At 42.6% G+C, this 23998-nt stretch overlaps 3 protein-coding genes and 1 long non-coding RNA gene across 12 annotated transcripts in view; 1 reads left to right on the top strand and 3 right to left on the bottom strand.

Moving 5' to 3' along the window:
• Positions 1-1172: 1172 nt before the first annotated feature.
• On the bottom strand, positions 1173-3668 carry LOC115577275 (thymosin beta-12). 3 transcript variants are annotated; one of them, XM_030410252.1, is made up of 3 exons: positions 3444-3468; positions 2239-2348; positions 1173-2134 (listed from the first exon to the last, which is right to left on the bottom strand). In XM_030410252.1, exons 2-3 carry the CDS (start codon positions 2336-2338, stop codon positions 2103-2105), a joined length of 132 nt encoding a protein of 43 aa, XP_030266112.1. In that variant the 5' UTR covers positions 2339-2348; positions 3444-3468; the 3' UTR covers positions 1173-2102. The 3 variants fall into 3 exon arrangements, with proteins under 3 accessions (XP_030266112.1, XP_030266114.1, XP_030266111.1); XM_030410254.1 differs by lacking the exon at positions 3444-3468 and adding an exon at positions 3109-3221; XM_030410251.1 differs by lacking the exon at positions 3444-3468 and adding an exon at positions 3511-3668 and having other exon boundaries at positions 1181-2134.
• Positions 3669-5168: 1500 nt separating this feature from the next.
• Positions 5169-16402, bottom strand: LOC115577330 (ribose-phosphate pyrophosphokinase 2). Its single transcript, XM_030410357.1, has 7 exons — positions 16071-16402; positions 12092-12275; positions 9972-10070; positions 9196-9320; positions 8835-9008; positions 8422-8581; positions 5169-6362 (listed from the first exon to the last, which is right to left on the bottom strand). Exons 1-7 carry the CDS (start codon positions 16190-16192, stop codon positions 6270-6272), a joined length of 957 nt encoding a protein of 318 aa, XP_030266217.1. The 5' UTR covers positions 16193-16402; the 3' UTR covers positions 5169-6269.
• LOC115577331 (uncharacterized) lies at positions 10067-23848 on the top strand. Its single transcript, XR_003983086.1, has 2 exons — positions 10067-10102; positions 22387-23848. It is a non-coding gene; the product is annotated as an uncharacterized LOC115577331 (long non-coding RNA).
• Positions 18103-23998, bottom strand: part of LOC115577328 (histone deacetylase 4-like) — a 66536-nt gene continuing 60640 nt past the window's right edge. For all 7 annotated transcript variants that reach the window (XM_030410351.1, XM_030410349.1, XM_030410353.1 and 4 more), the window contains 6 exons: positions 23462-23559; positions 22736-22854; positions 22426-22559; positions 21840-21924; positions 21591-21735; positions 18103-21462 (listed from right to left, as the gene is read on the bottom strand). In XM_030410351.1, coding sequence (XP_030266211.1) covers positions 21423-21462; positions 21591-21735; positions 21840-21924; positions 22426-22559; positions 22736-22854; positions 23462-23559 — 621 coding nt within the window. In that variant the 3' untranslated portion in view covers positions 18103-21422. The remainder of the gene's footprint in view (positions 21463-21590; positions 21736-21839; positions 21925-22425; positions 22560-22735; positions 22855-23461; positions 23560-23998) is intronic.

Here is a 23998-nt window from a genome sequence, read left to right as displayed (position 1 = left end):
GTCCGCTGATGTACATTTAAATTGTGTTAAATAGTCTGGCCGCCGCTCCTCGGTCGGCACAGTCTACCTCCTGGATTTACAGGAATGTTTGTCTTTAATTTCTCTGGTTTTGAGGTGAGCTTTGTGCCAACGGTGATGATCATGATGTGTTTCCGTGACAGGTGCTTTCACTTCCCTGCACAAGCCTGCAGCGACTCCTGTGCTGCTAAATCCCTGTGGAGAAGTTTAAGCCTTTTCAGTAGTGCACAGCCTCATCCCTTAAGTAACGTTAACGGATTGCTAAGCACCTGAAGAGTGTGAGATCGTGTGAGAAGTGGGTTAGAATAAGCTAGAAGATTGTTACGTGAATGTTTGCTAATGTATGGCAAGGCTAACTGCTGGATTTAGACAAAAATGGGTTACAATAAGCTCCAACAATGAAACATCAATGTCTGTGCAGGCTAACTTTGTTAAACTAGGTTAGAATAAGATACAAGAATGTAACAAAGAATGTCTGCTAGCGTGACGTGAGGCTAACTGTAAAACAAAGGGTGGAGTATAAGCTACACCAATGTTATATGAACGCAGCTAGCGTAAAGTGAGGCTAACTGTGGTTGGATGCGATAAAATGGGTTAAAATAAGCTACAACAACGTTACATGAATGTTTGCTAACGCTACATGAGACTAACTGTTGGATTTCGGCTAAGTTGGTTACAATAAACTCGGACAACAGAACATGAATGTTTGCTAATGTAACATGCAGGCTAACTGTAATAAAATACGTTAGAATAAGCTTCAACAAGGTTACGTGAACTAAGCTAACGTAACGTGAGGCTAACTGTGGTTGAATGTGAACTAATGGGTTAAAATAAGCTACAACAATGTTACGTGAATGTTAGCTAACGTAACGTGAGACTGTTGGATTTTGACAAACCTGGTTACAATAAACTAGGACAACATAACATCATTGTTTGCTAATGTAAGATGCAGGCTAACTGTGATAAAACAGAATAAGCTTCACCGAGGGTACGTTAACGTTAGCAAACGTAACATGAGGCTAACTGGATGAATGTGATAAAATAGGTTAGAATAAGCTACAACAGTGTTACCTGAATGTTTGCTAACGTAACGTGAGGCTAACTGCTCTGGATTTTGCCAAAATTAAAAAAAAGACTGCCAGAGAAAGCCAGAATTTTAGTAACAAATTCTTTTTTATTACAACATTTCACGGTTTCCATTTCTCGTAATGGTTTGTGGCAGATTAACATGAATTCCAAAGAATTTCAATCTACGGTTGAAAGCGAACACATGGAATCAAATCACCAGTATCATTTCTTTTATCTCCTTTTCCTCATTCGAGACGATTCAAAGACAGATTGCGACACACGAAAGCTATCCCGAATCACTCTTGACAAGAAAGGTTGTGACAAGTAAACCGTAAATTAGGTCCATTTGAGCATCTCCCAGATCTAGATGGAATCCGCTACGCTTAATTTTTCAATCCTTGTGTGCATACAAAAAGAAAAAAAACATGGTGACAAACAATCAATTTTTGGGGGGGAGGGCATTTACATTTTGGCCAGCGTACAAACAAAGTTGTGCATTTTTTTTTTCTTTCCGAAAATTAGAAAAAACAATAAGAACAACAACAACAAGAAAAAAAAAAATAAAAAGCTTGACGCCTCAGCTTTTTTTTTTTTTGGCGCAAAAGCAGCCACACAGGAAGGTGGTGGGTGTCGGTGGTGAGACGATGATGAGCTCCCTGGGGACGCGGGGCCACGCCCTCGTCCCGCCGGCTTCTCTCCGCTGTACGTTCGAAGTTGGTGGTTAACAAGGTGGTGTCGAAGGATAGACCTCCGGCGGATCCACCCCTCCGCCCTCAGACAAATCCTCCTCATCTAGCCCCCCCACGGAAAGACGAGCGGCGAAGGTGGCATTTGTTGGGGGGGGGACGGGGGCCGACCGCCCTGGCGAAGGCAACATCCGTCCGCAGGCATGTGCAGCTTGGTTATTGTTGTTTCATAATTTCGGTTACAAGGTTATACAGCTAAAAGAAGTGACTGAAAACAAGGCAATGCGGGAGGAGGGGGGGTGTACAGTGCATGACGGGAGGAGAGGGGCCTCATGACGTTTCCGCCTTCTCCTGTTCGATGGCTGGAAGGGGGAAGAGAGAGAGAAAGAGAGAGGAGGAGGCGTTAGACTCGCACAGGAGAGTGGACGAAAACAAAAATCAGCTCAGTTTTGGACCCAACACTTACTTTCTTTCGTCGGCAGGGGGTTCTTCTCCTGCGTCTCCGTCTTCTTTAACTTGGTCTTGTCGAAGCTGGTCACCTCTGAGATGTCGGGCTTGTCGCTCATGGTTGCGGATCTGCAAAAAATAACAAAAAACGAGAGATTTTCATAAGCTACCATGTGATGTTTATAAAAATCAAGCTGTTGCAAGAGTTCAGGATGTTTATATAAAACCGTGGGAGCACGTGGCTCAGGCTGGAGGTATCAGTGGAAGGGCGTTGCCTAAATCTCAGTGGTCAAGAAAAAAAAAAAATCTGTGCAGTTGAAGCACATGCGCCACCCGCGGACTACTTTCCCCTCAAAATGTGCGTCCGCCTTCTTTTGTTTGCCTGCGGCTCTGCCCGGCGGGACTCGACTGGCATCCATCCCCGTTATCCAACACGGCGACACACACACACACACACACACACACACACACACACACACACACACAGCCCGCTCCAGACAATGAAGCCTGTCCAAGGCGTTCAAAAACCCCACCGACATTTACACAACAATAGGAGTTCCCATGCTGGGCAGAGCGAGAGGAGGGATATGAAGAAACGGGTGCGCGTAAAAATGAATAAAAAATAAAATAAGAAATCACGCCAGGTGGATTAAAAATAAGCTAAAATGTGGATTCATGTGCGTATATCAGGAGCGATCCACATGGAGCCTGTGCGCCATCCGCACATTCACTTGTCACGTACTTCTTCTTCTTCTTGGGGTGCAATCTGAAGGAACCACCGCCCAGATTGTGTCGCTATGCACCCCCACCTCGCTCCTCCAACCCCCCCCCCGCCAAAGAAATTAATAAAAAAAAACTAAAAAAAAAACCCAAGTTCAACTCAACGCACCTCTCTCACAAAAAACGCGTAAAAAAACATCCACCGGTGCGTCTGAAGCGCGTCACGTCTTTATAACGGTGCAGCTCGGCAACAAAGGAGGCTGGTGTGTGTGTGCGTGTGTGTGTGTGGGTGTGTGTGTGTGTGAACGCGTCAGGACAAAGACATAACACACACACACACTTCTACATCTCCTCTTGTGTCACTATCAGATTTTTTTTAAAAAAAAACACAAAACCACTTAAAAAGCGAAAAAAATCCAAATCGACATCATCATGTTTTGGCCGCAGCCTCCTCTGCGCCACAGTCCTCACACACACATACACACTAATCTCTCCTGAACTCACCCGAACAAACTGCAGATTATAATCCAAACACAGTGTGAAATTATCATGAGTTGGAACGGGGGCTTACCGGAGTGTGTTCTGACGGCTGGAAGGTCTCTGGTCGGTGCGGTGCAGCAGTAGTGGCGCGTCTTTGCGCAAGCGCTCAGATATACTCAGGAATATGCTAATGACATCTGACATCACCAGCTCCCAGCCTCCCGTCTGACACACACGCACACACTCTCACGCGCACACACACACCATCCATCCCCACTGCTCAAACCGAAACCTCTCACTGGAGTCTCGTTTTTTAATCATCGCCCTGCGAATTAATCCTCGGTTTCCTCGTGTTTCTGCGCTCACTCACAGTTTTATCTGCATCCCAGGTTTTTATCTCCCGACACTTTGTTTAGTTTAACAGACATCATTAGTTCAGCTGCGTTTGTTGTGAGAAATGTGACTTCCACGGCACATCGTCATCCCTCCTCGTTACTTTAACGTCTGCAGCTGCACATTTGTGTAGGAGCAGCTCCCCCTGGCGGCGAGGTGGTGTCACTGCACAGCAGGTAAAACTACTCAGATTGTTTTTAAAAAATAAAGTCAGTGGCTCTTCTAAACACCTCAACAGACACCACTTGTCACCCCTGGCTGAAAATAATTTTGCTTTTATTATGTTTTATACAAATGACATGTCAGACTCACTTATTTATGGATTTATTGTGAAAATAAATGATTCTTCCTTTTGCTGGAGAGCCCTGGATTCATTAAGGTTCAAGATAAAGATTTAAAAGAACAATATTTCAGAAGTTTTAAACTAAATTTAAGCTGCGAGTGTGCAATAAGTCCCTCTAAAGTGCAGAACACTGATTCCCAATCGCTTTAAGACAAGTTGCAGAGCGTGACCTTTGACCCCAGCTGAGCCACACATCATAAACATTCAGCTGCTGGTTCAAATATAAAACAATCGATCAATTAATGGAAGATTCAGATGAAGTAGATACCGAAACAATGATGAGAGATTCCTGCATTCAAATTAGATATCTTCCTCTTCGAGCCTCCAACAAGTGAAACCAGAGTAAAAGGAGAAATGAGTTCTAGACATTTTTAAACATGCTTGTTTTCTTTAAAGGGCTCACAATGTTTCATAATTATTGTGTTTATAAGGTTATCATGGAAATGTTTAAAGGAAAGTTTAACAAAAGTAACCAGCTGTCATACATGTAGCTGTAAAAGTGTGAAGAAGCAAAAGTATCGAAAAACTGGATTTATGTGTAAATTTCCACCACTGAAATACATCAAGATGTTTAACTAAGTCTCCCTGGAGCGTCAATAAATGAGTTAAATTCAACAATTGTATTCAGATTTCTGATATAAAGGACACTAATGATATTAAAATTGATAACTTGTGCTCCCTCTGAGGCTCGTCTAAGGCAGCTTTCTAAAGTCTGAGGAAAAAAAAACCTTAATGTTGGATTTTAAAGTTTAAAAGTTCAGTAACTTTCAAGGTACCCAATCCAAAAACTTTCAAATTCATGTAGCTTTTCTCTTCAGGATTTAGACTTTATACAAACAGCAACCTACCACCTGTTCAAATCCACTTTTACATGTTTTGAATGATGATTTAAATATTTAAAGAGGTTTTTTTCACATGACTGACTGTGTCGATGAAACACCAGATTGTGTTCAGAAATCAAGAGTGCATAAAAAAACAAACCCAGTGACAGTAAAGAGAAGCAGGACAGTTTGTATTTAAGCCATTGTCAAAGCTTTATTGTCAAAGAAACAGCTCGAAGTCTTACATATAAAAAAAAAAATTAAATCATCTTTTCCACCAACTCTTTTTCTTTTTTTTTTTTAATCCACCTACAGGCAAACAGTGAAACCTGCCTCATTGGAGCTAAAGTGACCCGTTCACAGCTGTGATGACAATTACACCATTTTTTTTTCTTTTAATTTGTGAACACTAGAATCATCGGAGCTGTGGACTCGATTTGTTTCATGACCTTTTGGAACGCGGGCTCGGGCGCCCACTTACACCTCGTTATCAGACACTCTTTAAATCAACAACAGAACTGTCGGAGGGTTTTGGAGGCTTGAACTGAACGTTACAGCAGAAGAAGAAGAAGAAGAAGAAGAAGGGTGACAGCCGCTTGTTGAGGGAGGTAAAGACGCATCGGCACATTCGTGAAGCTCACTTAAAAAAAAAAAAAAAGAACCCTGAAGAAGACGTGAGGAAATTAAATCTGACCTGTGTCTGTGGCCTGATGACGGCACTTCATTAAAATCACTGTAGCATTAGCTCGTTAAGGTTAGCCTCTGTTATTTTAATACTTTAAGCCGCTGTTGCAGCGAACACTAGCGGGGAGGAAAGGTGCACATTTTCACTTTTGTATCTTTATTAGACTGTGAAGCAGAAAAAAAGGTCCAAAATATTTCTAATCATGACGATGTGGAATGCTTCGTTAATGAGGTACAAAGAAGACATGATGTGAATGATAACGGACCCTTTGGTTAAAGTGAAGGCCGGGCCTCGGAACGTGGTTACGGTCGGCAGAATTGAAACAAGAGGAAAAAGATAAACAGATACTCATAAATACAAACTTGGTCTCCAGAGATGAAGTGATGTTTCTTCTCTGTCTCCTGGTGAAAATGTCTAAACAATGTGTGGGCGTGACCTTCGGACGGTCACGTGGGGGGGAAGGGGTTGGCCAAAAACCATCAGGCGCCTTTTTGCGGAGCCTTATTTGGTGGATATGTGGCAGAAAGTGCCAGCCGAGTGGCCTGACGGGGGGAGGAGGTGGAGGAGGAGGAGGAGAGAGGGCCAGTGGGGTCGCCCTCTCTCGTTCTCTACAAAGGTACGTGGCTGAAGAGGTAGGACACTGACTCGCCGTTGTGGGTTCTCCTGATCGCCTCCGCCAGGATCATGGAGATGTCGATGACCTGGAGGGAACAAGTCCGACATGCGAGTAAAAACCTTGTTTCCACACAGCAGTTACACTTTTATCATTTCTGTCTATTCTGAGGTTTCTTCCTTACAGAAAACTTGTGGCGGGTGGAGTTCGTTCTTACCAAAAGATAACTACCTGCTTCTCATGGCCGACAACGATGACAAGAGCGAGTTTCGTGTAGTTTATTCACACCAGACGTTAAGAAAAGGCTCAGATGTAGCGTGCAAAGACATTTAATATCCCTTTTAGAACTCTAGGTTATGCGCAGGTGGTCGAGGGGTTAGAGCGCATGCCATAAACGCAGCCGACCCTGGTTCGATTCCGGCCGGAGGTCCTTTGCTGCATGTCACATCCCCCTCTCTCTCCCATATTTCCTGTCTACTGCTTAATAAAGGTGTCTCTGCCAAAAAAATCTTAAAAAAAAAAAAAAAAAAAAAAAGAACTCTAGGTTAACATTTGTTGTGTTAGAACTTTTTCCCTCCTCTATCTGCTATAATACCACTGGCTTCTATAAATAGTCTATAACACAAATGCCCCAATACCCTGCTGATTATGTAGCACTTGATATACACCGTGCAACTCTGAAATTTGTGCCTTTTTCTTTCATTTTTAAGATAACCGACTCGCTGCTGCTCTTCTCTTTGCTGAACTGCAGCACCAGATAAGTGTAGGCTGGTGTTGTTGTGAGCGGTACAGCACAGAATGTGGAAGACAAATCTGAGTGTGAAAGTGACAGTTCAGCTCCCCTCCACAAATACAGACACTTCCTGTTACCTGCAGAGTTCGGCTTTTCACCTAAATCGTTTTGCTGAGTTTTGGAGATACCGCCGGCTGCCTCGAGGTCATTCACAGACCTTGTTGACAGCCGGTTCATGTAGGAAACCTTTTTTCTTTCTGCATCACAGCGCAGAGGTTAGCCGACCTCTTATCCAGGAGAAAACACGCACTTCCTTCTCCCCTTCGGCGTCAATGTTTACATCCCTCGCCGTCACAAGTTCGAGTCTCTCAACCGTGACCAGATGCACGCTTCCCTCTCTTTATACGGCGATACGGATGGCGAGTGTTGTTCAGGGGAAAATAAATAGTTCCTACATGAAAGTGCTCACAGCGAGGTCTGTGGGTTCTTCAGAGAGAAAGTCAGAGTGCTCAGGAAAGTCAAACAAAGTGTGATGAAGGTGCTGTTTGGGAGGGAACAGAAGAAAAAAATCCAAGGCACTCTCCTGTAAAACAGCCGCTATTGAGATCGCTTTTTAATGCTGAAATTCTTAACACCAATGACGAATGCACATAACGAGCCTTTCTTCAGGGAGAGGAAGCCCGTTTGTGTCGAAGTTTGAGAATTTCAGCATGAAACAGCCGTGCAAACAATAGCTTTTTAACCTTTTTGCCTGAAGGGTGCCTTGGATTCTCCTCTTTTCTGAAGGTCTGGATAATCTCAAGTAACTGTTTCTGGAAAGAGACAATGTTGTTGAGCTTTTCAAATGTATTTTTTTTGCTACCATCTAGTTCCATTATATTAACAGATAAGGCAGACATCTCTACAGCTCACATCCAAACAGTCTAGATGAATAAACTACATGTAAAATGAACAACATGTATTTTCGAAGGAATAATATAACACTATAATAGTTACAGGAGACAAACTGCGAAGTACCAAGTCCTTCACAGCATACAGCTTCAACATGTTTACGTCTGATAAGCCTCAACTCCAACTTTCACTTTCACTACCGCACAATTCATCAGATATTAGAATTAAACTTTGGCACAAACGTTATCTGAAGACGCAGACGATGTATAAAACTGCTTTCCCAGAGTTAAAGTGCATCAAAACGCTGGCTTGGTATCGACAGAAAACACACAAGGTGCGACTGATTCGATGTACTTTCAGCTACAACGCCTCAAACGACAAAACTAGGAGCGAGCTCAAGTTAGCTCACTTCAGATGAGGTGACAGCAGCCTAAAACTGTTTCCATAACAGAGCACACATGGTCAAGTGTGTGTGTGTGTGTGTGTGTGTGTGTGTGTGTGTGTGTGTGTGTGTGGTGTGCACCTGTATTTTCGGGCACGCCTTCATCTTCTCCTCCTGTGGGATGGTGTTGGTCACCACCACGGCCTCGAACGGGGCGCTGTTGATGCGAGAAATTGCGGGACCGGAGAAAATGCCGTGCGTCAGGATGGCGTACACCTTTACTGCACCGGCATCGATCAGCCTGAAGGGAAGGAAGAAAAAAATTAAGCTTTGACTACATGATGAGGACATTTCTTTAATGGATCAAAGGTTTCTCTTAGCAGCTTATCGGTTAATAATAATACGCATCAGTCTGCACAGAGTTCAACACGTATCAGACTGATCCTCATTTAGATTCAGATACAGTTCTTCTCTTTGCTTCTACAATCCTGTTTCACTTTGTCCATCACACGTCACAGACAGAACAAGAAACCTAACGTCTGAATGACACTGACTTGTCGGCGGCGTGGCAGATGGTGCCGCAGGTGTCTGCCATGTCGTCCACCAGGATGGCCACGCGGTCCTTGACGTCACCCACCAGCACCATGCGGTCCACCTCGTTGGCCTTCTTCCTCTCTTTGTGGATGAGGGCGAAGTCCACATTCAGGCGGTCTGCGATGGACGTCACGCTGGATGGAAAACAGGAAGACGGACCCATTAAAGGCGGACTGAATCTTTAACTGCTCGTAAAAAACACAGCAACTTGACCGTTTTATTTGACGGTTGAGGCGATTACAGTGACACCGGCAAACAGAACATCATCTAAAAAGATCTTCTGCACATTAACAAGGTTTCAAAGAGTCTGTGTATTCTTACCGTTTTGCTCCGCCGGCATCTGGAGACACGATGATGCAGTTCTTCCATTCGGGGATATTTTCTCTGATCCACTGCAGAACAGCCGGCTCGGCGTAAAGGTTGTCTACAGCGATGTCAAAAAAGCCCTTTGAAGAAAATACACAACAGTGTGAAGTTACTGTTACAACAGTAATCATTATTAAGAGTGTCTGGTCAGTAACCGTTGTATCTCCTGGCTCCTTTCACACAGTAAAAAATACATTTTCTGGTATCCCTGCCGACTTCATCCAATCAGGACAGAGAACTCAGTCATGTCTGAAGGATCCTGCTGTTCTGGTTCTTACACCTGTGATGGTGGAACAAGGAAAGTTACCATTTCTGCACCATACTGTCCCTGTATTTACTGTTCACTTTACTCAAAATAGCAGTGGTGTTACAGACTGCAAGTGGGAAATATGGTGGTTTGTGTACAATGAGTACAGATGAGGGCTAAGTACACAACCCTGAGGAACCCCAGAACCAACGCTTAAGAACAAAACCCTTGCTTTAGGTGTGAGGAGCCTCTAGGTGTTGAAAATACGGTCTGGGCACAGTGAAAGTGTCTCAACAGACCTGTTCCCTCGATATTTAAAATGATAAGGCTAAATGACAACACCGAAGACATGGTTACATACCAGACATGCAAAGATGGTCATGATAAGTCGTTCATTGCCGTGCACACAGCTCAGGTTGGTTTCCTTAAGACTTAAATGACAGAAGTTTTGAAACATGCTTTGCTGTTAAACTCATGTGCTCACCTGGATTTGTGATGCGTGGAGGTCCATGGTGATGATGTGGTCAGCGCCGGCCACAGACAACATGTTGGCGACCAGCTTGGCTGATATGGGTGCTCGACTCTGGGACAAGCAGCAAGACACAGTCGCTTGAGGTGAGTAAGAAAAATGTGGAAATTTGAAAGTTTTCTTTTTAATGCAATTAAAATATCCTGCTGTGTGAGCTTGTAGTGCCTCTGGTGGATTTGACAGAGTGGTTTTAAGACAGCCTCAGGACATTTTGTCAGGCTTTACCGGTGACCTTTTCCATTATAGTCGGTCACCTTGCTGCCGCCACAGCCTTGTTAACTCAAGAGAAGCCAGCGCGGTGTGAATTAACAACGTCAGGCAGTCGGCTTTAGGGCATGTTAACAAAACACTTGACTACCTGGAGATGATGGCTGAGCTGTGTGAGCGCTCACAGGAAATGCAGGATTGATAAGTTACCCATTTGAAAACATTCTCCAGATTTTTTATTTATTTAAAGAATAGTATCAAACAGTCAAGCTTCTCTCGATGGCGTGAGAATACCTGCAACATCAAAAACGTTCAGGTTAGTGTGTTTAAGTGGACTTAAACCTTTCCTGTAACCTTCAGCGTGCAGTTGAGGAAGTGTTTGCAGAGATTTGACCTCTGATGTAGCACTTCCATGTGATTAAACTGCTTTAAAAACATACCGAATAACAGGCGTTTTAAGGTCAGAGAATGTCAAAGAGAAGAAAAGATGAATTCATTGTAAAACTCTCCAGGTTCAGCTCATTTGCTGCCTTATATGGAGCCGATTGACTGCTGCAGCTACATAAACATCTGAGGCAACAGCAGATAATGATTTACAAGATAATCAGGCTGTGTGAACCAGTTTCTCAGCCAGCCAGAATGTCTGATGTGTCAATTCCTGATTTTGTTTTCAGCAGCAAACGGCTCAAATTTCTTGCACAGTTAGCCAACATGTCAACATGCAGTGACATACAAGAAATGCCTCCAGTATTTAACATTTACACAGATCATAGTGCTGAATCATGTACAGTTTCTATTGTCCAGACTGAGTTCTCCTATGATGACATAGTTCTTATCATTATAACTGTGTTTCACTATATTCTAATTTATTATCTAATCATACAGGAGTCCACAGGAGGAGGAACAGTGGTTGAAAAGTTCATTATAACTGCAATTTTGGCACTTTTAAGGTTCTGAAACCAAAGATTTTATCGGCACATTTAAATAGTTCTTCACGATAAAGTTTACAGAATTCCTTTTAACAGCAGTCAGTGTATACTGAAACTTATTATTGTAGTTTTACCGGCTGTTCAAATCAACTTTTATTTGTTTTGATCATGATTATTTTAAAAAAGGTGCAATATGTAAGAACTGTAGTTTAAAACATTCAAAAATGTGAATATAAAACAGTGTTGGGTAACATCGAAGGTGTTTATGCATTTTGTTGGAGAGAAATCTACTTAAGCTAGCATGCTAACCAGCTAGCCTCAGGACTAAAAGCCTTTGGTGATGGTGGTGTAAATATAGAAAATACTCTAGTAGTCTAGCCAGCTGCATGGCTAACCTAGCTAACAAGCTAACCGTAGCAGATGCATAAACAGAATACTGTTAGCTGGTGGCTGGTGGCTGTTACTCTGGTGATATGCTGCCCTTGTTTACCGGAAGTCTGAACTCAACATGTAATGTGCTCACTGATTGGGATTGTATCGTTTCAAATATTAAACAATATTCAGTTTCCATGAGTGATTGTTTAGATTAAACACCGAATTATGTTGAAAATCAAGCATTTTACTTGAATCCAAGAATATTCTGAACATTGTAAATAGTTCAAATGTAGCATTTTCCAAACTTTCAAGATTCGGTTCAAACCATAATCTGCTTACGACATTAAAAGTAAATTATTACATGTTTATACACTGAATGCTAAATAGGGGCGGTTAGAAGTCAGTACAGGGTCTAATCTCCAATTTAGAGACATTTCTACAGCAGTAATCCTGCATTAAGCACACGATTTGTGGGGCAAAAGAAATGAAATCAAGACAATAGTTTAACAGTTTCAACTGATCGCAGCAGAAGTTACGGGTGATGAAACGTGTGCAGGAGTCTACCTTGTCCTTTTTGTCCTGCCGGGCGTAGGGGAAGCAGGGGATGACGGCGGTGACGCGGGACGAGGAGGCGATCTTGCAGGCGTTTATCATGATAAGAAGCTCCATGAGGTTGTCGTTAATTTCGCCGCAGCCGCTCTGCACGATGTAGACATCCTCGCCTCGCACGCTCTCCCCGATCTCGACGCTGTTGGGACAAGAAGGGAATAGAAACATGTCAAGTCTGGGCGATGGGACACCAGATGTTATCATTTCTCGACAGCTGTACTAACATTTTGCCGCAATCACTTCCACATTAAAATGACATGCATGTTCATTATTAAGCTAGGATGATGCATTCATGAGCAGTGAGTGTTCACCGACTCAACTCAGATCAAACCTGTATAAAGTTCAAGAAACAAGTCTGGGCCGAGTCCCTGCACTCCTGTGAGGATGTGTAGAAAAAATACGGCCCTGCCAGGTACACACGCAAACATGTGCATGCGCACACACACACACACACACACACACACACACACACACGCACACACACGCACACACACACACACACACACAGAGTCTAAAGCAGACAGCATGTGTGTGTGAAACATTCCTCTGCGGGACACGACCACAGGTCCCCCCGGCCTCCGTCATGTGATCAATGGACATGTACAGTTGTAAAGGCTGAGAGTCACAAGGCCTGCAGTTTTTTTCTTTTTTTTAGGGAGGCCACGATTACACATCAGCCTCTAAAGGTAGTGAATCACTGGGGAAAAGGCTGCTGATCCCAGTGTGGGAGCTCGTTTCAGAGCCGTCTTCAGTTAAAATATCAGAACAATGCAAAGTTCCAGAGAAAGTTTTTCAGACTCAAAATGGAGGATTTGGGTATGAGATCATTTGGAGGAAAACATTCCCACCTAGGGTTGCAAAAAAGATCCACACTAATGCCATTACCGATTAGTTTGTTGGTTATTTTCTCCATTAGTTGATTTGTGGTTTGGACTATAAAATGTCACAAAAGCGGTGATGTGATTGTTTTCAAAAGATCGCGCCCTTAAATGTCTTTGTCTTTTGCTGCATGTCATCACTTCTCTCTCTCTCTCTGCTGCCTTTCCTGTCTCACATCAGCTGTCACTATCCAAACAAAGCAGACATGCTGAACACAAAATAACCTTAAAAAGAAAACTGTCCATCACAGTCTGACATCTTCAAATGTCAACAGTCGAAAAACTAAGTTGACTTTCATCAAACTTAAGACGCTGATTTGAGCAAACATTCGATATTTCAACTTAAAAAGTGACTCATGGTTCAAACAGGTAGTGTTTTGAAGAGCTAAAATTGCCTGCAACTGAACACAAATACATTTGAATTTGACAGGAAAACATAAACTCACGCATTTAGGATGGAAAGGGACACATTCTAGCCTGAGGCTTTCCTGCCACAGAAGCTAATCTCAAAACTGCTGTAAAGGTGGGAGAAGACTGGACAAAAAAGGAAGACGGAAGAGAACAGTCTCCTCGTTTGTCACAACTCTGCCATCTTTGAATAAAATCCGGGATTGCAGACTCAAGCAACTATGCCTCAACATAAAACAAGGCAGTGTTGCTGTTAATTAAACCTGTATTTGGACATTTTTCTTCCTCTGCAAAACAAACACAAAAGTCTTCCTGCGATCATAATTCCCAGAAATCCACTCCCTCTGTCCTGGTCTGTGACCTCGGCAGGTCACCTGGCAGGAAAAAAAACCTGCGTCGGAGCTGTGAGAAGAGCTGTTATTAGCGTCCCATTCTCACCTCCCTGTTAGTCTGCGAGGATGAGAAAATAATCTTTGTTTTGCGCTCCGTGTCGCCCAAACAGCTGTGTTCCCTGGAGAGGAGCGTCAGCGCGGATAATCAGAGTTTTGCTTGGATTTTGAGAGCTGTGGGTGGAAAACATCGCCGAGCGGAGGGGGAGGATAAAGAGGTCATGCCACCCTTTTACAGGCTCTGATGGAGGAAACTGTGGTGTTGGGAGCTCACTCTTTAGTTCTGGTGTGAAGAGCAGATTACAAAAAACATATGCTGGGTGGTGGATGCTTTTACCCAGAGTGCATCTGGGAGTGACCGCAGCAGGGAAACGAAATGCAACTGACGACATTAATGCCGCACTCACTCACCCCTGGGATCCCAAAACAGAATGAAACGCCCTTAAATGAATAGCTGGAAGACACGATCGCATCCTAAATATTAGGGGTGTACCAAAATATCGATACTACCATATATCACAATATTACGTCTTGAGGTACATTATCGATACACTGGCGCCAAATATCGATATTCAATCATATTCAAGTTGCAGTCAGTGTGTGTGTGTTAATTACGAAGAGCCACTGTGCAGGATACACTTTGTTTTACTTGGCTGTCATTCATGTGAAATTGACTGACAATGTTTTGTAATTCCTGTGAAATGGATTCAGTGCCGTCAGTAAATTCAGAATTTCTTCAGTGACACAGATATCGCGATGTATCGTAGACGAAATTTCTTGCAATATATTGATTATAGCAGAATCATTGTATCGTGATATTATCATTATCGTGGGCGTGATAGTATTGTATCGCAAGGTACCTGGTGATACCCAGCCCTACTAAATATATGCTGAAGTTATAGCTGTGACAGATACATTGACGTGTGATGAGTTCAGATCAATACACTCAAACAGACAAGCCGGGATGAGACAGAGTGTCACCCCGGGGTAGAGTTCAAACATGATACTTGTCCTTAAATAACTTTGTTTAAACAAGCAGGGGAGATCGGATGGGCCCTTTGTGATGCAAATATCACTGAGGCCTGCAGCTAGCATGCAGTCAGTAATTTGACTAATCATCAGCTGGGCTTTGGAAATAAGCACAAATCAAGTTCATGTGATTTACACACTGGAGAATAAACCAACCTCTCTTGCAAGTAATGAGGGAAAAACTGTATTCTTCTAGTCTAGACACAACACGAGACATTTAATATCTCTGTGCATTTGACAGCTGTGGTTGAATTTGTTTGTTTTGCTGCTTCTAAACCTGTCAAATGTCCGTGTTTGCAGCGAGACACGTCAACGTCTGCAGTTAGCCAACTAACGCAAATCCACGTTCAAATGAGAGCAAGCTAGCAAGCACCCATTATCGGACACACTCTCCAATCCCGTTTATTCCACTTATTTTCGGCGAACAGTGTCACCTAAACCATCGTGTTCTGTCAGGTGTACCAATGTCGTATTAACTTTGTAGTTAAACCCACAGGTTTCAAGGTTAATAGCTAGCTTACAGTATCCAGCTAGCTAACTTTACTAGGTGATGGCGTCAAAGGTGTCACGTCAAATTTCGTACACCCGTAATAATGTGTTCCCACGAAAGAACTTGCTAAGTTTTAACCACAGCATTACAATCTGAAAGAATGGATTAACACAACTACATACTCCTAATTTATTGGTTTATCATTTCACATAGTTTAGACCACCACATGTGTGCTTTGGGGGATAAGGGGGGGGGGGGCACTTTGCAACACATGCATAAGATTCGTCCGGACACTTTTCTGCCTCCACATTCCCATCACACGGAAAACAGACGTGACTTGCTAGCGGAGTTAGCATGATACGCAGCGAGCAGAAATGTAAAGTTACGTAATATGACAACGACTCCGATCCATGTTACAACAGCCATGCGTGCTAGTTAAAACTCAGAGTAAAGACTGACGGGCTGGAAACGCTGTCCGAGAGAAGACGCGTAGAAGTTAACACGCTATAAGCTCGCTAGCCTGGTGTGTTTACATGTGGCTAGCGAGTCACGTGTGGACGTTTCAGCGCTACCCGCTGAATAGTAAACTATTGTTAGCTTCAAGCTAACCTACCCACATGTGATGCCCAGGCTGAGGCAACAGGAGCGAGCTACACCCGCTCAACCAAGAGAAACACGCTGTAAATATGCGACTGTCAGAACAACGAGCGTGGTGTAGAAATGAAAGAATATCCACTCGCCATGTCTCCTGGTTGCTGAATTTCTTCGTGATCACCTTCCCCAAATCCAGCCCCAGCCGATCAGCCACTTTCTGGGACAGGTCGTGGTGAGAGCTCCCGCTAAAAAGCACGATGTTCGGCATGTCCGTAAAAATATGACAAAAGCTCGCTTCGAGAAGAGAAAAAAGGGGGAAGAGTGGATGGAACAACGCGACAGGTCTCCCCGGTGAAGGGTTGTGAAAATGGGGAAAATTAGCTCGCTAATGTTGCAGCTCTGGCATCGCAGTGGTGCGGCGGTGGGGACAGTGGGCAGAGAGGAAATATCAGGTCAGTGTTTGCACGGTAAAAGGGAAGTGCCCTCCCCTCATTGGACCGCGCGCCGCTCCGCACATCAACACTCGTTACGCTGCTGTGCTGTTTACCAAACACGCACGAGGCAGTTTTAACGCCTTTTAACGGCTTTTAACGTGTCTTTATTTATTTCACATGACGTTTTTTCTTTAATTGTGGAATTTTTTTGTGTTGTAATTAATTGTTTTACTTGACTAGTTGAATCCGGGTGTTTTGTGTCGCCATGTTCTTTAAATAAAGTTTGTAATTTTTTGAAAAACATATCAAGTGTCCTAACTTTCATGTTTAAAGCCTCAAAACTTATTGTGTAATGATGTGATTCATCATAATAAAAAGGCATTTATTACCATTAATATTAAAGTGTTATTTATTTATTAATTCATCAAAGTGTTTAAGCTGGCTAACGGTACCATTTTAGCCTAGTTTGCTAGCTAACATTGTTTTGATACTACATGAGCTTTTATTAATATAAGGTGTCCCAACTGGCTTGTGTAAAACCTCAAAACGTATTATTTTAAATTGTTTATTAATTGATTTATTAATTGGTTAAAGGATTTTTGCTAGCTTACTGTATCCAGCTTGTTAGTTAGGATGTTACGTCAAATTTTGTACACCATCACAATCTGTTCCTACATCACAACTAGCAACTTTTTAAAAACTTAACTTAAAATAATTTTTATATTATTGTCATTATCTTCTATTCATATGTGACCCTGTACATCTGAAGCCTATATCTTATTCTATATATTCTTCTCCTCTGTACCATTTCTTTGTTATTCTTCTTTGTGGCTGCCATTAGCTAATTAGCCCAGGTAGCCGCGCAGCTAGCAGTTATAATATCAAACTCGTTATTTTCTTCACAATACATGGATACATTTAGTCAGTTTTTGAGTATTTCACACTAAAATTCTTACATGTTGCACCTTTAATTCTCTGCTAACTGTTCTGTTATGGGAAAGGAAATACCCTGCTGCCACAATTAATATTCACCACAACAAATATAACTTTTAATCCAGCAAATTATGTTCCCTGCTTCTTAAAAGAACATTTTTCTGGCTTTCTTACGATAACAAACTAAATATCTTACATTTTTGGACATTTAGCCAAACAGAACAAGCTGTTTGAATATTTCAACTCAGGCTTTTTTGGGAATAATTAAGCACATTTTTCACTATTTTGTGACTTTGAGGGACCAATTTGAGGAGGAGGAGGTCACCTGATTGCTGTTGCTGCTTCGGAATTTGAATCCAAAATGCACACTTGTGATATTGGTTCTTGTAATTAGATTTTCCACTCAGCCACAGGTCAGCTGAGACTTCGTGCCTGCCATCTTTGCCGTCATGTGCTGGCCGGATGATTTACTTCAGAAGCAGAAAGATTTGCATTGCAGACATCCGTGCAGCTTTCCCGTCAACCTCAACACATTTCAGGAGTTTAACACCAACCACCACTATTGATTGTTTACACTCGGATGGACTTTGAGTGTTTCATTTCCACAAGGTGATTATAAAAACAGAAGAAAAGCCTCCTCAGGAGTTCTGTCCCACTGATAATCTGACTTTGCATCATCAGTTAGATAATTTCAAATTCTGACATCCTGTCAAGGATTGACTGCTGAATTGATTGCATCCAGATTGGTTCCTGTTGACCTTTAAAACACAGATTTACATCATGATAAAAAAAACACACGATTACAAGTCTCTTGTATTTTTCAGAAATATATTTTATAGATGATGTCAGAGATGAAATGTCCAAAGCGTAGGTCCCAAAGAAAGAGTTTTTCATCAATAGAGACAAACAACAAACAAAAAATAACTTTTTTTTATCCATTTACATGTAAACCGAGAAATGCTCTTGAGCCACAGTGGTTATATATATATGTAGAACTGGCCGAGGTGGGTGTGACAATCAATAAACGACGATGCCCTTTTTTAACCCCCAAAACCGATATCCGTCGATTTCTAGCGCCTGTTCAAAGATCTTTGAGAAGAGGAACATTCTTTGGGAGAGTCTTTTGATAAGGTGTGAATGTAGCAGAGGTTTTGGCAGAGCGTGTTTCTCTTTAGCACAGTCCATATACACGTCGTTAAGTGCTGAATCATGTTTAAAATCACTTATCGGAAACGATATTCAATAAGAACAATATCAAATGTTTCTCAGTGGATTCATTTGGACAAAGTCTTCTGAATTGCTCGCACACCAGAGAGGAAGAAAACCCGTCCTGCCTGGTTGCTCTCGGGGAGGTTTTTTTTTAAAAGTATTTTTCCTTTTTTTCTTAAGTCCTCCAGTGTTTCTTCTTCTATTGTGCAAATACATTTTTTGTTACATAGACAAGCAGGCATGCTGACTCACAAACCATGCAAAGAGTTAAAGTTGGCGCGAGCAGACGGCAAAAAAACGAAAGAGTAGTATTAAAGTTTTCTACAAAATAAAACTACAAAAAAGCCAAATTGAACATGTAACAAGTGGAATGTTTGTCAGACATGAACAAAAAAAAACCAACTTAAGCTCAAATTGTACAAGTTTAAAAAATGATATCAACTCAAAGTGAACATGATAGTCGATAGAGCAGATGACAGAATGTGGATCAATTTGAATGTAATTTGACCTCCGACTGGTTTCAGGTCAGCTGAAGTCAAAGCGGGGGGGGGAGGGGAGAAGGAGGCACTGATGTCGTGAGAGTGCAACACATGCTCAGAAAGAGATTCTTTAAATTATCGCCTGATGCTTTCCGTCCAAAACATTTCCATTTTTCGACACGTTTGACCCTCTGTAAACTCAGCTCGCTACATAAAACGGCCTCTAAACCTCATTTTGGATGTGTTGTCACAGTCGAAATGTGCATACGGAGCCATGCACGGGAGGAAAAACGCATCAATTGGGCATCAAAGCGACCACTCCGAGTGGGGGGTGATCGGGAAAAAGTCAATTGCAGTGCCGTGTAATGATTTCACTCGAGGGCGAAACAGTGCAGTCGATGACAAGTTTAAATATGCTGCTTCTTCTTCTTCTTTAAAGTTCATGGAGTAATATCGTACACCATACTGTTTGTCGCTCACAATATCATAGCTGTCATTAGTTAGAGTACATTTATAAATTTTCCATATACAAATCTCCTATAAACAAGTACATGTTATAAATACACAGTTGATGAAAATGCAGAAAAAGGCCGAGAGAGCCGTAGAAAGAAAGAAAGAAAGAAAGGAAGAAAGTTGCTCCTTATTTCTGATAAATACAAGAAAGAAAGAAAGTTTTTGAACAAGTAGTGACACGAGTACTAAGTTGTGTGAACGGCAGCCCTATAACTATCCAGAAAACGGATAAAAACACAGAACAAAAATCTATGGATGAAAAAAAAAAGTTAGAAAAATAATCTTATACGATAAAAAAAAAAAAAAAAAAAAAAAAAGTGGACACGCTTACCAAACAACAGTTTGTCGATATCGCAAAAAATTGACAACTCGATGTTGGAAATCATACATGTAGATACAAACCGGGGCAATACTCGATTACTGCCTCTCAAAATATATTCAATTCAATATACATGACTAATGTTTGAGCTCACACTAGCGAAAACCAAGGTAGCTGCCAACCGGCAAAGCATGGGAGGCCAAAGCACGGAAATGCTCGCTTGATCCGTGACGGGTTAAACCAGTAAACATTGAGCCTTTTTATCTAAAAAGGACCAAGATGAGAAGTGTTTTTATCGAGAGGAGTGAAAAGTACTACTGTAAAAATGCAAACTCATGCTTTGGCTTTTCTTTGCTTGGCTTTTTCTCTTTTGGATAACATTCAAGAATCTTGCAAAAACAAAAAAACGCCTGGTTCTCTCTCTCTGCTCGGATGCATGCTTCATGTGTTTACAAAGCGATGACTTCAGTTAAAGGGAAGCTACATCAAAGGCTTTTTTTGAGAGTTTTTCAATCTAATTTCCTCGTCTGAACGTCTCCATGTTTGCACCGTTGTTTTTTTTCTCTACTGAAGCTGGCAACTACCTTTACAAAGCGTCTTCTTTCTCTTTTTTTGTTTTTGTTTTACAGAAAAATAGATCCATCCAAAAGTAAAGTAACTCTTCGAGAGAGGCTGTGCGAGACATAAATGCTGTCGTCGTCACGTTCCAAGTAAACATGCTGAAAGATTGTTTGCTTTATGTTCGTCACCCCCCCCCCCCCGCGGAAAAAGGAGAGCGGGAAACTCTCCGTCTCCCTCCCTCTTTCCCTCCCTCCCTCGCGCCGACTCCTCAGCGAGAAAAATCTTTTAGACTTAAGGCAATCTTTTCCTGAACAATCCTGAAATCCAGCGGACCCCTCACCAAGGCACTCCTCTCACTCGTCAACCTTCACAACGACAGGCTGCATCCGGCAAGGCGACAAGTCTTCCTCGTCAAATCTTTGCAAAAGCCGACTCAAACTTTTTTCGGCCACAGTGAACGCATCGTTGTAAAATAGTATCTCAGTTGCCGCGATGCCCTTTGTTTTGTTTCGTCGGGAAAAATAGTCGAGTAAAAGAGAAAAAAAGAAACTCCCGCGCTGCGTTTGACAGCTGGGAACATCTGCTGTCCCTGGTGTCCATACTGTGTGTGGTCAGAAGGCAGCTGTGTAAAGCACCGTTATGTTTCCGCACCTCTCCGTGACGAGACCTGAGCTCGCCCCAACACTCCAAATACACTCGCCCGCTGCTGCCTTGGTCACTTGGTTAGCCGCAGTGGGCTAACGTAGGGGTGCGAAGACTGACAGAAAAAAAATGAGTGTCTCTGAGCGAGCGCCGCCAAGCGACGCCGGTATGTCTAATTCTTTTTTTCCAATTCAGTCCTCCGTCTCCTGATTGGCTCCCTACTCTGAGGCTGAGCCCACCCCCTCTCCCTCGTGTTTTAGCCGAGGGGCCGCCAATCAAGGTGACTGACGTGGTGAGTGGGGTTAGGGGGACTAAATGAAGGGGTCAGTCGAGACTCTTCGCAGCTCAAAGAGGCGTTCTCCGGAGAGGTCAATGGTTTACAGTGTGACACCCTCGTGGTTCCCTCTGTTACAGTGGTTCCTCCTCCTCCATGGGTTCCTCTTCTGGCCTGGAAGACAGATTCACAGATATTAATCCTCAGGCAGAGGATGGACTATAGGATACAGAAAGTAGTGGGAGAAGATGTGAAAAAAGGCCTGTAAAAATATCCTGTAGATGTGGGTTCGGATGCTTCACCTTTGATCCATGGCGTTGGTGTTAGCCACGGAGAGAGAAGCCATGGCGCTGACGGCCTCGGCCTCCTCCGAGTCTCCTCGTTTGGCCTCCAGCAGGGAGAGTCCCAGCCGTGGTGAGTAGCGGTGCACCGAGCGCCAGTACTTACCTGGAGAGGAGGACAGAAATCAGAGAGTTTGTACCAGTTGTGTGGAAGCAACCTGACAAAAAGTGACCAGTTCTTTTTTTTACATGATGTAAATATGAACTCACTGTGAGTCTCTAAAACCTTCTCCAGAGAGCGGACCGCATTGGCGTTGGGCCTCTGCTCGAGGACGGCCTTGGGCAGCGGGTCCAGCTGCACAAGACAAAAACAAACACACAGAACATGTAAACATGGAGTCTGGAAACAGGCTGCAGTTCTGATAGCTACCACAAGAGGGACGACCAGGAAATAATGCACCATGTAACATCGATTCATTTCAGTCCCACTGGATCCCAGACGGAGGACATGCTGACATGAAACCTTATTAATGCCTGATGAGTCTATTTCACCGCACTTTGTCAGATGTATCAACATAAAACTAATTCAGCTACTGTTTTCATGTTTTATAGTGAAAGCAATGATCATTTTGATTGATTAGTGAAGCTTTACCTTCAAAATGGCATTATTTCTCTTTCTTTTTTTGTTCTATTTCATTGCAAACGCAGCCGATTAAAACGTAACTCAAATGAATTAAATCTGTTAATCAGTGCTAGAGTTCTGAAGCACCTGGCTGACAACCTTTTTCCCATCCTTCTTTCTTTCTTCACTAATTAGGATTCAGATCCTGTGTGTTGTCAAAGTTCCCCTTCTTACCTCCTGGCCGAGCAGTGCGGCCACGCAGGCCTCGGAGGCGTCGCAGATGGCGGTGAGGTCGTGACCCCCCTCCAGAGCCAGGACCACCCGGCCTCCGGCGAGGGTCATCAGCTGCTTGGTCAGATAGCCGAAACCTGAGGAGAGGAAGCGAATTAATGTAAATGACTCGGCATTGAATCTAATTAACATTTGAGCCGTTTGTCTCCCCCCCAAGAAACAACTTTAAACTTTCTCAGGCACAAAACTATTTGTTTTGTGCGGTCGACAGCGGGAGCGCGAGATAAGAAACTTCACATAATCTGGTACTCACACTTGGACGTCAGCGTGTAGCCGCCCAGTGGTGGAGGGTGACCCTCAACAGCGTCGAAGCCTGAAGAGACCAGCACGATGTCTGGAGCGAACTCGTTGGCAATGGGCATCACCACTGACCTGAGGGGGCAAATGTGGTGTATAAAGATTAGACGGAATAATGGACAATGTCTCAATGTGAATGTGGAAGAGCACAAAGTGAGATTATTTATTTTTTAAACCACCTCAACCAAGTAATTAATCAGTAAGTATTTCATTTTTGAAGCAAAATGACCAGACATGATTTGACATTTGCTGCTTTTATTAGCTAATAAATTAAATATCTTCGAGTTTTCAAAGGTTGGTCGGACAAAACGAGACATCTGACAGCATCACCTTGAGCCGTGTGAAAATTAAGATGAGCATTTTTTACCACATGAATGGTCAGTTAATGGAGAAAGAAATGAAAATAATAATTATTTTTTTTTATATTCCAGGAAGAAGTTGAGCTCAAAACTAACATGTTTGACAACATAACGTCTCTGTCCAATAAAATAACAAATGAAACACTTCAGAGATGCCACATATATCGATGGTTTTCAAGATTTTCTACACTCGCATGATGCTGGCGTTAAAAAGTCAGATTGAGTACTAAAACTCTGGAAGTAAAGGAGCTGTGAAGACAAACTGGCCTCTCTCTCTGGGTAGCTGTTTTGTCTACGTGTGATTTAGTGACGTTTTTTTGTACCTGAAGGCAGCCAAGTACTCGACGTCTCCCATGGGTGGATCGAGGCCTCCGGTGAAGGCAACGTTGACGTTGAACCCGACTCCGGGCCCACTGCCCACCTGCAGAGAGACGCACATCTGTGACTCACATTCATACATAATTTACATCAGTTTGCTGTTTAGTTCCCCTTTGTTCTTCAACACAACTCAATGTTATCTTTATGTGGGAAACACTGCTGAATGTCTATTCTATTAGTCACATTATTGAGTGAATTTACAATCCAGTACATTAAAAATTAAAAGAGTAATACAATAACGCATTTGAGGTTAATAGCACTGAGAGGATAATTATTCAATGTATTTTCTCTTCATCATATTTTTATAAACTGAATATTGTTGGGTTTTGGACAAAAAAAGGACTGACAGACTCTTTCATTGTTTGAGAAAAATTATCATTAATTGCAGCTTTAAATCAAAGTACTCACAAAGACATGTAACATCAGTGTGTTACTAAAAAAGTGCAGTAGTCAGAGAGTGTAGTCATTGTCATTGTTGTTAT

This window comes from Sparus aurata, chromosome 24 (genome assembly GCF_900880675.1).
Source record: "Sparus aurata chromosome 24, fSpaAur1.1, whole genome shotgun sequence".
Lineage (NCBI taxonomy): Eukaryota > Metazoa > Chordata > Actinopteri > Spariformes > Sparidae > Sparus > Sparus aurata.
Note: the sequence above shows the minus strand (reverse complement) of the source record. Positions and strands in the feature narration are given on the sequence as shown.

Coding starts and splice junctions, on each gene's coding strand:
- LOC115577330 (XM_030410357.1), bottom strand. CDS start 16,192: ATGCCGAACATCGTGCTTTTTAGCGGGAGCTCTCACCACGACCTGTCC. Junction 9,009..9,195: donor GATGCCGGCGGAGCAAAACG/GTAAGAATACAC, acceptor TTTTCCATCCAG/CGTGACGTCCATCGCAGACC. Junction 6,363..8,421: donor AGGCGTGCCCGAAAATACAG/GTGCACACCACA, acceptor TGTTCCCTCCAG/GTCATCGACATCTCCATGAT.
- LOC115577275 (XM_030410251.1), bottom strand. CDS start 3,623: ATGTCAGATGTCATTAGCATATTCCTGAGTATATCTGAGCGCTTGCGC. Junction 2,349..3,510: donor AGCCGTCAGAACACACTCCG/GTAAGCCCCCGT, acceptor TATTTTTTGCAG/ATCCGCAACCATGAGCGACA. Junction 2,135..2,238: donor CCCCCTGCCGACGAAAGAAA/GTAAGTGTTGGG, acceptor TCCCCCTTCCAG/CCATCGAACAGGAGAAGGCG.